Source organism: Saccopteryx leptura, chromosome 1, assembly GCF_036850995.1.
Source record: "Saccopteryx leptura isolate mSacLep1 chromosome 1, mSacLep1_pri_phased_curated, whole genome shotgun sequence".
Classification (NCBI taxonomy): Eukaryota; Metazoa; Chordata; class Mammalia; order Chiroptera; family Emballonuridae; genus Saccopteryx; species Saccopteryx leptura.
In genome coordinates, this window is record NC_089503.1 from 296,822,067 (window position 1) to 296,837,275 (window position 15,209).

General features: G+C 37.7%; 1 protein-coding gene across 3 annotated transcripts in view; it reads right to left on the reverse strand.

The window, feature by feature from the left end:
- Positions 1–15,209, reverse strand: part of ANO4 (anoctamin 4) — a 401,034-nt gene that overhangs the window by 176,661 nt on the left and 209,164 nt on the right. For 2 of the 3 annotated variants that reach the window (XM_066356843.1, XM_066356858.1), the window contains one exon: positions 9,731–9,835. The exons of the other annotated variant lie outside the window; for it this stretch is intronic. In XM_066356843.1, coding sequence (XP_066212940.1) covers positions 9,731–9,835 — 105 coding nt within the window. The remainder of the gene's footprint in view (positions 1–9,730; positions 9,836–15,209) is intronic. 3 annotated transcript variants of the gene reach the window in all.

The following is a 15,209-nucleotide window of genomic DNA, read 5'->3' on the forward strand; positions in this document are numbered from 1 at the left end:
TAAGACACCATTATTTACCTGCCAGGCTCTCAAGAGCTTTAGCAGAGATCAGAAGATGCTCAGCTGACACATGCTCAGAAAGAAGACTGCAGAATATAGAAACATTCCACAGACAGAAGACACAGTGCCCCTCATCAACACTTCACCAGTGTTATGGATCTATCAGCTTTTATACATGGTAAATTTTAAAAAGAAATACAATATCCTTTGATGCACACTTACATGCTTACATTATTTTCTTTAAAAAAAACAACTTTGGAAGTTAATCAATTTTTTACAGTCTATTTATTCAACAAGTACTTATCACATGCTTACCATGGCCAGACACTGTGCTGGGCTAGAAAATGGTGCTCAAGTACTGGCCGTGACAGGCACGGCCCCTGTCCCCACAGGCCCATTGTCCAGCCAAGGTGGGGATGCGGTCTCTCTATCCTTGGGTATGGATGTCACAAACATACTCCTCATCCAAATAGGGTCACTTGTCAAGTTTTATGAAATAAAAATATGTTTAGTAAGTACCTGCCTGGAACAATTCTGCTATTAGCTTCATTAAATAAGAAATGGAGCCAGATGTTCTGGGGAGTCGATTAAGAATGACTAGAAGGAGAGACAGAATGCAAAAATTCATGCAACCCACACACTGGACCCATGCTGCATTCGGACTCAGGAAGGGCTGTGTGAACAGAACTGAGCAGCTAAGATGGTCAGAGCAGGTGGACACCATGCACTGGGGAAAGCAAGGCAGATACTAAATGATTCTGTTTTGCAAAAAGCAGGCACTTAGCTTAAAAAGACCTGAAAATCAAAGATCAGGAACATGGGTATAACAACTGACCAAGGGGCAAGAAACTCAGACTGTTTGGGAAGACCAAAAATCAGCAAGAGAGTCTGGGTAATTCACCAAATTCAGCATGGCAAAGAAATTTCTGAGGGGTGGGGAAAATTCAGCATGGCAAAGAAATTTACAGGGCTGGGCAGAAGTAGGTTTCCGGTTGTTTGTATGAAAAATAATACAATAATTAATACATAATAATACAACAATATACTCTGTTTCCTGTACTCACAACTATAAAGCTACCTTTGCCCCACCCTCTACTATCCCAAAGAAATCACAGGGCCAGGAAGAAGAAACCAGTGTTATAAAAGTAATGAAAATAAATAAACAAACAAACAGTAATTATGTTTTAGAAATAGATCACAAGAGAGTAAGAAATAAATACAAAAAATAAAAATCAAATACTTCGACTCACTGCTCTTGCCGTTAATTCTGTATTTCCAAACGCAGCAGCATAACCCCACCTTGGTATGGCAGGACAGGAATGCTCTGAGCACAGTATTTTCTGATGCAGAGAAAATAAAGTGAAATTATAGGTCACTGAAGACATGCGAGGGCTGAGGAGCATAATCTACGTGTCTATATTTGTTCTCCAGGGTGCCAATTCATTATACTATTTTTGTCCTGAGTTCTACATTATTACATCTGATACTCAGAAATCTGAAGGCATTGCACATTGACCTCAAAGCCTCATTAGAAAATGTGGGAGGGGGAAGGACACCTTCAGGAATAATTTAGAATGAAAAAAAAAAAAGATTGTTTATATCTCAATCTGAATAACTATCTGACTGTGTTATAACAAGTTCATCTTTTCGTCCAGGGACCCTTTGAGGTGAAGGCCCAAAGGTAGCTCCAAAGTTGCTAGCAAGTAAGAGGCACTCAGTGTCCATTTTAAAAGAAATAAAAACTAGTTATAAGATGATATAAACTGTTCTCTTTTCCTTTCTAATAGTCTTAGTGAGATTAGTTAAAAGAATCTCCCTCTTAGGCGCAAAGATTAAATTTAAAGGAAGTGAGAATGGACCACAATTTATGGGAATTACTGCCCGTTAGGAATTGGCAGGGCTGTTTTCTCCTTTCCTAGGACCTCAGAACACCTGATGAGACAGGTATTATGAGAAAGTAGTCAGGTCCGGAGGTGCTAAGTATCGGTTGCACAGCCAGTGACAGAGATGGGTTCTAACCCAGTTCTGACTCCCAAATCCAAGCTCTTTCTAACCAGCTTCTTTTTTATTCTTTTATTGAAAAGCATTCTACTATTCTTAAATCATGTTAGGCTTTCCAGAACAAAAAGTCATTTAACCACCTAACAATGATCTTTTCACAGTTCTAAATAAAGCCAGACTTTACATCTGTAGCATGACAGAACTGACACATTTTAAAATTTAACAAGTAGATCAAACTAAGTGCTTTTTAAAAATCAGGGAAATACACAGACTCAGCACAGCTTTGAGCACCTCAGGCTGGGATTTTAAAAATTAAATGCAAATTAGCATTTATGTGACCCTAGCAAGCCTAGGACTCTCTAGATGTTTACTACTGTCCAAATGGATCTGATAATGTCCCTAATCAGAGACTGCCTGATTCTCCAATAAGAAAACAAAACAAACAAAAAACAAAAAAAGAGGGCCTAATTTAGAAAACTCAAAATAAATAAAGTGAAAAAAACCATAAATCATTTCTTAGCTGGCTTTATTCCTTTTCAATAGGCCAATGGTTTTCAAAGTGTGTTCCCCGAAACCCCAGAATCCTTTGGGAACTTCAGGAAACCATGGAGGGGTAAAGATGAAACTGAGTAGGCAAAGCCCTCCCCCTTCTACCCCTTCCACTTCACCCCGATCACCCCGTTTTCTACATATGGAGATGATGTGTGAAAATATAATTGTGGGGGGACAACTGGTACTCCTGCTGTAAAAAGTTTGGAAACCTCTATTAGAGTGTGTTATGGCAACAACTAAATGGTTATGTTAACATACCCCCCAAGAAAAAGGGCGGTAAGAGAGCTGAGGTCCTCCATGATACAGATCTGAGAACAGGCATTTTTCCTGCCATAGAAAGTTCACTTGAAATATTTTGAGATTAAAAAAAAAATGTGCGTTCATTTAAAAAGTTATTTCATTGGCATTTCTTGGCTCAATAATGATGCTGTCTGTAAGACAGAGCACTGACAATGGCAAGGGTGCCCAGAGTACACTCTACGACAGGGTCAAGACCATCAACTCATTCCGGAGACAGTCTGTTTCTGACAAACACCTTCATTATTTCCATAACAGGGCAGACAATAAAGGCACCTCTCACAACCCTGGGAATGATGATATTTAGAGAAGACCTGTGTGCCTGACTCAAGCTTTGCTCAATAACCTTAGTTACCTTTTCATGACTCGAAACAAGGTCAGTGATATTCTGTGTTAAAGATCCTCAAAGTCTCCTGAACTAATTTTTCCTTTTCAGGAAGGAGCATGAGCTTTGGATTCAGAGAAGCCTGGGTTCAAATGCTAGTCCTCCCACTTCCTAGCTATTAGATTCGGTTATTTAACCGAAGCTTTAATTTCTTTATATTTTAAGTGTAGATAATACAATTTGCCTCCCAGAATTGTTGAGAGAGATGAAGACCAGAAGGCAGCCAATATGTGAGCAGCGTTTACGATGTGTCAGGCACTGCACGGAGGGCTTTGCTTAGATTTCCTATAGTTAGCTCCCTCTTATAAATGTGCAAATCAAGACAAAGATAATCTAACACCAAATGAAATAATACAGGTAAAAGGTCAACCACAGAGTTACCAGACAAGATGACTAATTCCATATATGTCTGCACCCCTCCCCATCTTCCCTGTTGAAACAGCATGACCATATAGATTCAAAATAAAACTGAAAACCAGAGCTCAGGAAATTGGGTACAAAATGACTCCCTGATGGTACTGAGAAATGGCTCAGTCTCCTCAGCATGGAAGCACAGAGCACCACCAGTGGAGGACCAGCTCTATGGTCCTATAGGCACGAGTGTAAGCACAAAGAGTCAAACTGTAGGACAACAACCATCCAACAATCCTTCCAGCTCCCGGCTCTCATTTCAAACACTCTGCTCTCTTTCCTTCATTAGAATCTAATGGACCATAACACAATAATGTCTACTAGGGTATGAACGACACTCAGAAGTCCCCACAGCCTGTATCTGCATTACACTGGGAACCAAGAAAAGAAAAGATAAGGACAAAGCGGGAGGGCTGGGAGACACAAAGTTGGGGGAGGAATAATCTCCACAAAGGGCTGGGCATTGGTAACAATTTAAAGCAAGAATTAAAAGGTTCAGTGTAAGTTTGAATGGTATATTGGTCAATGGTTTGCTAACATAACAAATGCACACAAATACACCTGCTTCATAGACTGCAAAGTTTTAACATCTAATTTTCAGTCTAATTTCAGAATTACATATTTTAAAATGTTTATTTCTCAAAGTGTCTAGATTTCAACATTTTGGTGATTAAAAACAGAGTTTTTATTTTGTTATTACAATACAGCATAAAGTAGGCATTCATATCTTTAGACTATGTGTAGAGAATATGAATCTAACTAGAGAAACTCAAGAGTAAGAATTACCCCATGGCTTTGTCATCCTTACATCAAATTAAGTCGCTGTCTATGCTCCCAACCCACTGGCTTGGTGGAAAATTAAATTTCAGTCACTGCTGACACTCCTCCGCCTCTGCCTCACACATGCAGGGCTGTACAATGGTTCCAGAGGTTTTGTAAACAGCAGGACATTTAAAGAGCTCACTCAGCCCTTCAAGCTGCACTGGCTACTGCTGAGCTCTTCCCTTTGCAAGTCTATAGTGGAATTCATTCATTCACTCATTCATTAACAAAATGTATTGAGCAGCTATAATATCCATACTCTGGCTCAAGGGACTGGGGATACAACAAAGAAACAGAAAGTTAAGACTGTCACCTTCCCAGAGCCTCCAAAGTTCCCTGAACACACAGGATCTGATCCTGCCCGAGGCTGGGGGCCTCAGCCAGGGCTGCAGGCAGGTGGCTCAGGTGCAGTTCCTCAGGCACATGACACAGACGTTCCCTGCCTTTCCACCCACCCACGAGCAGTCATGGTACCACTGCGCAGTGCGGCACACTGGAAGGAAACTGATCTGAGGAGATTTCTTCCTCTCTCCTCTCTTTTTCTCTGTCTCCCCTACCCCTATACACCCCTCCCCAGTCTCCTCTCTTCTCTCTCTCTCTCTCTCTCCTGCCCTTCATCTCCTCCTCCTCCTTCTCCCCCAACATGTAAGGCCAGCAGCCACGGCCACCATCACAGCCGCCCGGGGCCATGCAGGTTCGCATTTGATTCGAACAGACAGTAATGAAACAATGGAGCCAAGAACTGGTGGGTCATTAGCTTTAATCCTAGCTTGAACCCAGTGAGCAAGAAATACACACAGTGGGAAAACACTTCCCTTTCTATTCAGGGCTCCCAAAGCCACTGACTTATCTGAGTTTCCTAGAATCAAAGGTTTGTGCCTCACCAGCCTTATTCACCTCTGTTCCCCATCTCTTTCTCTCTGCACAAACTCTACACAGACTGGCTTCTCCTTTAGTACTCCACCATCTTGGCTGCTTCTCCTGTCCTCCACATGGCCTTTCTCTGCTCTCCTCCAGCATGGGCTCCTCTGCCCCATTTTATAGTATAGAAATCAAAACCTTTAATCCAACATACAAACAAAGAAGTCTGATACAAAGTCACTTATCTGAGGCATAATGGGATTCCTCAAAAGAGTGGGAAAGGTTTAGTCTTAAAACGAAGCCTTAGGCCAGGGGTCCCCAAATTATGGCCCGCAGGCCACATGCAGCCCCCTGAGGCCATTTATCCGGCCCCCGCTGCACTTCCGGAAGGGGCACCTCTTTCATTGGTGGTCAATGAAAGGAGCACATTGACCATCTCATTAGCCAAAAGCAGGCCCATAGTTCCCATTGAAATACTGGTCAGTTTCTTGATTTAAATTTACTTGTTTTTTATTTTAAATATTGTATTTGTTCCCGTTTTGTTTTTTTACTTTAAAATAAGATATGTGCAGTGTGCATAGGGATTTGTTCATAGATTTTTTTTATAGTCCGGCCCTCCAACGGTCTGAGGGACAGTGAACTGGCCCCCTGTGTAAAAAGTTTGGGGACCCCTGCCTTAGGCTATAACGACCCTGCCTGCTTACAGCCTGTCCCCAACACCAAATGCAAACTATAAGTGAGCAAACATGTATCTCATATTTACAAACTTATTTGACCAACAAAGCATCACCCACTCAGAAGCTCAGATTTACAGAAAACACAAGCCAGGAACTTGAGACAACACAAGACTGATGAAACCAAGGAGATCAAGACACCTGGCTGCCACCAGGGGTGAGGAGCAACGGAAGAGAATGAAGAGATGGGGAAAATAACAGCAAGGACCACACTCACATACCCTTACATTATACTGCCACACGTAGGTGCTTTTTTCCCTAGAAAGCTATCAGTTGTTTTCATTTTGAACAACACAACAAAATGGAATCTACGAACGTTTTAATTTTTCCTGAATTAAACTATGCACCAAAACATTCAACACTGCTTTAAAATATTATGCCCACCACAGAGCCTGGCATAGAACAAATAAGATGGATAGATGGATGAATGGAGAAGTAACTCTTATTTCTTATAAGCTGTATATCTGATGAGGGAAATTGAGAAACAACCTATGAACGGCCAGCCCCTCTGAGAAAGCTTTTTTTTTTTTAATAGATGAAGCTATTCTTAGGCCTAAGCACTATAGGAACAAAATGCAAGTATGCTTTACAATGTAGCAGCATAGGGAGGAATTCTTAATTAAGATATAACAACATAGTAACAAAAATTTTAAATCCAAAGTAGCTTATTTTTCTTAATCCGTTTTTTTTAAATTAATTTTAATGGGTTTACATTGATAAATCAGGGTACATATGTTCAGAGAAAACATCTCCAGGTTATTTTGACATTTGATTATGTTGCATTCCTATCACCCAAAGTCACATAGTCTTCTGTCACCTTCTATCTGGTTTTCTGTGCCCCTCCTCTCCCTCCCTCTCCTCCCCCCTACCCCGTAACCACCACACTCTTGTCCATGTCTCTGAGTCTCATTTTTATGTCCCATCTATGTATGGATTCATATAGTTCTTAGTTTTTTCTGATTTACTTATTTCACTCAGTATCTTAATCCTTTTTTATTTAATCTTTTACTTAGCAAAACAATGGCTGATATATAATATAATCATATCATATATTAACCATATAGCATTGGGGAGGTATACTCAGTTTCTTCACCTTTAAAATGGAAAATTAGTATCTTCCATTAGTTAAGGTTGTTTTAAAAATAAAATTCTTAAAACACTTCTTGAGTCTATTTCTGACCTATCTCCGACTCAAGCAATGTTTGAAATACATATATACAGATACCCACGAACACAGTCTTCTAGTTTGATCCTGAAGATCATACACATGTGTCCACAAAATTCAAAGAGAACAATGAAATCTTTCCATCACCCTACTAAAAATGTAGGAGAAAAGCTTTGCTGATGTTTAAATCTTATGTATATGATACATATTTTTTAACATGTTTATATATGTTGGTCTCTCAAAGCTTCCCATAAACAATAATCTAAGGTACAGTCCCTTGAAGAACCAAACTATACTTAGAGATTTAACAATATAGTAATAAAATGTTTAAAATTTCTGAAGCATATATGGAATCTAGGCCAAAATTAAAGGTAGTTGAATGACCCAAACATTTCCTACCAGAAATTACCCAGGCTATGTGAGCAGCTTCCCAAATTTATGTTGCATAAAACTTAGTGCTTAACAAGAAAATAAATAGATTAGTTCCAAAGTATTAGAGAACTCATAAACCTATAAAAAATTTGAATTGCATTTTAAAGTGAAGTAACACTTCCTTTTTCTTATTTTTAATTTTAAATATTAAGTACTCACAAACTTACACTCTTCTCCCTGTTCACAAAGAAGTTGCCTTCTAAACTAGAACTAAAACAGTACATAAAAATGTCCTTACTAAGAGACGTTAACAATAATTACTATAAAATAGTCTCAAAAGCATTCAGTTCCTTTTTTGAGAGAGAGAGAGACAGAGAGAGAGAGACAGAGAGAGAGTCAGAGAGAGGGACAAACTGGAAGGGAGAGAGAGGAGAAGCATCAATTCTTCGTTATGGCTCCTTAGTTGTTCACTGATTAGTTTCTCATATGTGCCTTGACCGGGGGGCTACAACAGAGCAAGTCACCCCTAGCTCTAGCCAGAGACCTTGGGCTCAAGCCAGTAACCATGGGATCATGTCTATGATATCATGCTCAAGCTGGCAATTCCATGCTCAAGCTGGTTGAGCCTGTGCTCAAGCCAGCAACCTCAGGGTTCCAAACCTGGGTTCTCCGCATCTCAGTCTGATGCTCTATCTGCTCTATCCACTGTACCACCACCTGATCAGGCAACGTTAAGTTCATTCAGCCCTATAAACAATTAAGTTCACCTCCTATGCTTGCACAGAAACCATTTTATCATTTATTTAAAATGTTAAATTCTTTCAGCACTGTATAATCTATGTTCTTGCACATCAAATAAAGTAATTACATAATTTTATATCTTTCCATGAAAAGTCATTTTTTCTCTAATGTCTATTAATTTGATTTTTATTCTCCTGGGAAATACTTTTCTTTTTTCTTCATGAATCAACTGTGAAGAGATTGCCCAGTCAGAAAAAAAATAGCTTATATTCTTCATCAAAAATATTTCTCTCAGAACTAGCCTCATCTTCAACCTTAGGATCCTTCACCTAAGTGTGGTTAAACCCCTAGCCGAGCATATTCATGAAGGAATTAACTCTCTATTCTAGTCTGGTCTCCATTATTTATCATATTACCTTGGCTCTTAACTCCTCCCTTCCTAAATTGTCTGAACTACAAAGTGGAGACATTATTTTATAAGGGGCAGTATAATGACAAAAAGGGATCATTACTATAAAAATGCTTAAAATTTGTATTACAAATTCATATAGAAATGCAATGTCACAAAACTAAACATAGCAAAAAAATATATAGTGCTTCTTTATGCAATTCAATGATCTTCAGATCCAAATCCTTCTAATGTATCATTCTATAATAGCATTTGATATTAAAAGAGAAGCGTCATTATCTAGAATTAGAGCTCAATAATGAAACACAAATGTTAACAAATGTTAATGACTTAGGATGTAATACTGCATTAGCCATCCTCAGGGCTAAATCTATAACTTGAGTAAATGTGCTAATTATGATCCCATAAAACTCATAAAACACTAAATTGTATAAGAATGGTAAACCTTGATTAATCAAAATGTTTAGAACAAAGGGGCTCACTTCTAGGTCACAGCCCATCATCAGTGACTCCTGATACCTGTTTAAAAGAATAAATTCTTGATTTTTGCTTACTGCATCCACACTCACTTCCTACTACTTACATTTGAGCAAAGGAATAGTATTCTGGTTTCTTAAAATTTTTTCTTTCATTATGATTAATCAAGGAATTGAAAAAATTACAACACTCCCTGATTTATTAAATATTATAGTAAATTACATATGCAGAACTTATAATTCCACATCAGTTTTCCACCAGCCTTCTTCAAAGACTCTAATATTATGAGGTTCACAGTTACATGAATTAAACCTGCATTTCACTAGTCATCTCTTCTGGTCTCAAAATTATTTCACCTATATCTCTTTTAAGACATCATTGTATTTTTTTGTTTGTTTGTTTGTTTAGAACTTGGTATCCAAAGTTTCTAGTTTTAGTTCCCCTCCCAAGTATTATAAGAGTTTCTTCTTTCACGAGGAATTTAAAAGTTGAGTGAAACTTACTTTCTTGTATTGCATTAAGAATCTCTGAAAAGTCCACATCACTCTTTGGGCCGTCAGGTAGTATTTGCATATCCAGCTGGTAGCCTTGCAAATCCACACCTCCTTCTAGAGAAATGAAAGAGATTCAAGGAGTTTGCACTGGTGAGCAGAGAGCCCAGCATTAGGATCCCATGGAGAAGCAAACTCTAAAATAAACAGCTAGCTGCTTTGCCAGTAATCTTTCCTCTTGGACAAATGATTTTTGAAAAAACTGAGGAACATTATCAGCCATTGGATCCTTATGCGACTGAAAAGGTTTGAACTACAAACCCATTTTAAAATAAGGCAACTACTTTATTGCAAATACCACTTATTTTATAGTGTTTACTGATGACTTCCTAGGTGAAGAATATAAAATGGTAGCCTGCACAGAAGGTTATTGTTTTGATACTTTAAATTATTTAAAATGTCAACATGGTAAGTAAATGACAGTCAACACAAACACTTGATGACACCATCTTCTTTAAAATGATAATTCACTTGCAGGGAAAGATTTAATATTCTTGATATCACAGAAAAAAAGTTATCACCTTTTCTCCTCACAGTTGGACTTCTATGTTATATCGTGTATATTTTTTCAATTATATCAGAATATTTTTATTTCTTGTATCATGTAATTAAGATTCTTGTCCTAGTTTTGTCTGACATATTTTTGGTGTATTCTGAAAAAGGGCACTTGTATGCTATTCTACACACTTATAAAACATTTAAAGAAGTCAAAGAAACCAAGATATAACAAAGTAACTTTTCATAAATAATAATAAATTTCTGAATGCTTCTTAAAGTGCCAGTAAGAACATCTCCAATTTGAGGAGTCTGCAAGGACTAAAAGCAAGTGCTAAAATAAACAGCCTGATAAATAGAAGGTGGTATGCCCTAGCTTCCAATATTTTTGTAGAAATAATTCTTTTATAAGCCTGAGAATTATTCTTAGCCTGGAATAAAATTTCAGTTACATCTCTAAACTCCAGAGGAATAAGACATAGTCACTATTTTACAGGGAGCACTTATTCTAGGAGGGCAATGGACACAGGTAAGTTAATGTAATAGGAGGTGAGCTTTAGGAGGGCAGAAACTCCTGTCTACATGCTAGGACCCAGCACTTAGAACTCTTTGCTAGGGCACAGAGTCAGACCTCAACAAGTGCAGGGTAAGTGAATGAAGGAGGCTATTAGTAACTATGAAACAAAGGCAATAGAGCTACAAGGAAAGCTAAAGGCTCAGATTCTGGAGACAGACCTCAAATTCTTATTAGGTAACACCAAATCTCAATAAATCTTAGTTTTCTCATCTATAAAATAGGGATGATAGGGACAAGTCTCACAGAGTAGCCGTGAGGACTAAATGAGATAATGCATGACAAGCTCTTAGCTGTAACACTGTTGGCACTCAGTAAATGGAAGCCTTCACCATTATCATCCATAATCATTTATTAGAACAGCACTAGCATTTATGTAGACACTATTTAGCTATCGAATAATGAGAAGAAAGCATGAGTCAGTTCTTTGAGAAACCAGCATGCACTTCAGTGACTGCCAAGCACTGCAGACACAGCAGTGAACTTTTTAAATGCATTCATGCAGCTGGCTCATTGCAGAGTCTGAAGTTCTGTGTAAGATAAGCTTCTCAATGAGACAGAACCAAGATGCCTTCCTGTGGCCCAGAATTAAAATGAGGTATTTGCTTTTTCTCCTATGGCCAACTACTTTGAAAGTTCTAATGCTCTTCAACCTCTACTAAAGCTATCACCTTTGTTCTGTCCAATCACCAAAAATTTCATCATGAGGACAAACAAACAAAAAAACCCCACAAGAATAGTCAATGTGCCTATTGACCAGGCTTTGTGCTATGTACTTTATTATCTCATTTAGTCTTTAACTTTGAGAAGGAGATGTAATTAAAAGGTGCAATTTACCCAAAGTCACACAGCTACTAAGTTGTAAAGATAGCAAATCATGCTCTTAATTAGTCTTTAATACCACCTATATCCAAGCAGTCACAAATATAGGCTGTTAGAAACAAGAGCACTGGATTTACCAATTGTCCCACGTTCTAATACTTCAAAAACCATTATGTGACCTAAAAATCAAAGGATTTCCTAAATAGACTAATAAATAGAAGCTTAATTTATTTACTTACTGTTTGTCATAGTCAGTAGTTTATAAATTCAAGTAGTAGTTATGACTACTCAAATACAATTTTTAATTAATTACTAAAATTCTACACATTTTTAATAATTTCTTTTTCTGGAAGGCATAAAAGTAGAAAAGGTCACAAAAGAAGCAACAATAAAGGAGGCATTTAGGTCCTTAAATCTGTCTTAAAAAATATTTAATGATATGGGAAATGCTTAGCACATAATGAAAATGTGAAAAAAATCAATGCAAACAAACAAGTTATAGAGAGGTCTCAAGTATATTTAAAAATATGCTGTTGCCTGACCAGGCGGTGGCACAGTGGAGTGTTGGACTGGAATGCAGAGAACCCAGGTTCAAAACCCCAAGGTCGCCGGCTTGAATGCGGGCTCATCCAGCTTGAGCACAGGGTTGCTGGCTTGAGTGTGGGATCATAGACGTGACCCCATGGTCGCTAGCTTGAAGCCCAAGGTGGCTGGCTTGAGTAAGAGGTCACTCACTCTGCTGTAACCCCCAGGTCAAGGCACATACGAGAAAGCAATTAATGAACAACTAAGGTGACTCAAAGAAGAATTGATGCTTCTCACCTCTCTCCCTTCCTGTCTATCTGTCCCAATCTGTCCCTCTCTCTGACTCTCCCAGTGTCTCTGTCTCTGTCTCTCTCTCTCTCTCTCTCTCTCTCTCACACACACACACACACACACACACACATACACCCTTTAGTGTGACTAGGAAAAACATACAAATGGGTACAGAAGTTATCTCTCAGCTGTGAAATTATGGGTACATTTTGTTTTATTCTTTATCTTTTCTATGTTTTTTACAAGGAGTATAAAATATTTTTATAATTTCAAAGTAATTTAAAAATTCAGATGGTCTCAGTGGAAGATATTAAGTATTTAGAGTTCAGGATTCAAGATTTAAAGAGTACCAATGTCAAACCAATAAGGAACTAATTTAATATAAGATTTTCTAAATTCATGTAGTTTTAAAATGTGTAATTCAAGTAATTTCAAATTGTGGAATGCAATATTGTCTTCATGGTAAAGATTAAGATCACATTTAGAATCCTTAAACTATAGAAATATATAATATGCCTTCATAAAATATAACAGTCCAGAATTTCTGGCAGTAGGTCATTCGTTCAAGTCTAATATGAGAAAGTAGCAGCTGCTATAAAACAAGAACTTTGTAAACTAAGAAATGGGAAGTGGTCACTGTGTGAGGACATTCTCCAGTAACCACTTCAAGGTGACAATCGGCACCTTTAGCATTTACTGCCCAAATGAAAAGAGACTGAATGACTTCAGTATATAAAAGTTTCCATGTCTACTTTGAACTTCTTATATTCAGTGTTTATTAATACTAATTAGTAGTTTTGACGTGATTTCTAAAAAGTTGAAAATCTGAGTTCCTCCTATAGTCACAGTTATCTCTACTTTGGACAAAACACAGAGCTCTGAAAAACTTGGCAAGATGGTGAAGATGTCATGGTTTCAAATCAAAGAATCTTTAAAATAAAATATAACCCCACTCGGCCCCAGGAGTTGACATGCAACTAAGTATAATCCTGAGAAAACTAAACAAGCCACATTAAAGAGGGAAGGAAGCTAAAGAGATTCCTAAAGGTGTGGAGAATATAATGAACAATTTAAACTATCAAAAATAGATAGAAAGTTCATGTCATCTCCAAATTTGCCCTTAACTTTTGTCACACTTGATTGATAGAACTGTTTCTACTCAAATATTAAGTCTGATTCTATAGTATGAGTAAAATAAAAGGTAATCTTGATAACAGCATTTACTTTTAACAAAATTTCTTGAGCTGAGCAAACACTATTTTAAAAATTCATTTTAGATGTGCATCGACCTTACATGGATTTTAGCCAAACACTTATCTACAAAAGGAACCAAAGAAACAAGCTCCAAATGTGAGTTCTTCAGTCAATAACTATGTCAATGCCTCTCCCATCCTATCTCTGTCTATGAAAATCCCTCTCTATTTTTTTTAAATATATTTTTATTGAATTTACTGGGGGCCATTGGTTAATAAAATTATATAGGCTTCGTGTGTACAATTCTAGAATACATGATCTGTATATTGTGTATTCAAACCCAAAGTCTAGTCCCCTTCCATCACCATTTGTCCTTCTTTTGTCCTCTTTTACCTCCCATCAACCCCCTCTCCCTGTGATAGTCACCATAATGTCTGTGTTTATGAGTTTTGTGTGTGTGTTTGTTTCGCTTAAGCCCTTCACCTATTACACCCAGCTCCCAACCCCCATCCCCTCTGACAGCTGTTGGTCTGTTCTTTGTATCTATGATTCTGTTTCTATTTTAAGGCCCATCCTAAATACTCTGCTTGATCCTAACAAGTAAACACCCTTTTCCACCATGGTACTGAACCTATACAGCTATCTCTATTTTATCTTTTCTATGGTACATGTTTTCCATCAAGAATAAGATAGGCAATGTTTCCAGCACAATGTGGAGTAGACACAGATGCAAGGGAGCCGCTGCTCTTCCCCATCTAGATCCCTCCCTTGTCTCCAGCACCCTCCGCTCTTCCCCATCTAGATCCCTCCCTTGTCTCCAGCACCCTCCGCTCTTCCCCATCTAGATCCCTCCCTTGTCTCCAGCACCCTCCGCTAGCCTGCACAGTGATGGAGGCCTGGGGACAACTGCATCCACCTTTTATCTCCTATAGAACTTGGAACAAGGCCTTGGAAAAATATTAGTTGTTCAGTTAATGCTTTTACTGTAATTTCTCATTATTAGTAAAAGTAATGGATAGAGACTAAGAAAATGTCCCAGTTTTACTTTCTAGTCCATAATTTCACAGCATATTGATAGGTTATCTATGAAACTATGAAAGACATATTCTAGATCAAGCATTTGCTTTTCTGTAAGATCTTTTTAAATTTTGTCAACTAATAATAATAATAAAATCTTAACTTGCCAAAGGGCTTATAATGAAAATTAACAGTAGCTAAACCCACTTCTTTCTCAACCCCAGTCTTAGTTTCCCTAGTACAGCCTTTTTTAAGAGTTTGCATTGTTACTTCTTTTGGATACATCCATCTGTGTATTCCATTGTTTCTTGATCAGTTTTTTATATGACTTATTGTTTTCTACTATGCTACAAGACAATATTTCTTATATTATTGCTACTTGACCTTCCTCTCCATCCACCCATCAAATTACTATTCTTACTTATTATATTGCCTCAGTTTAGTACATTTAAATTATTTAAAATTCAATTTCTGTTTCACCAAATATACAGTTCTTATATTTGCATATTAACA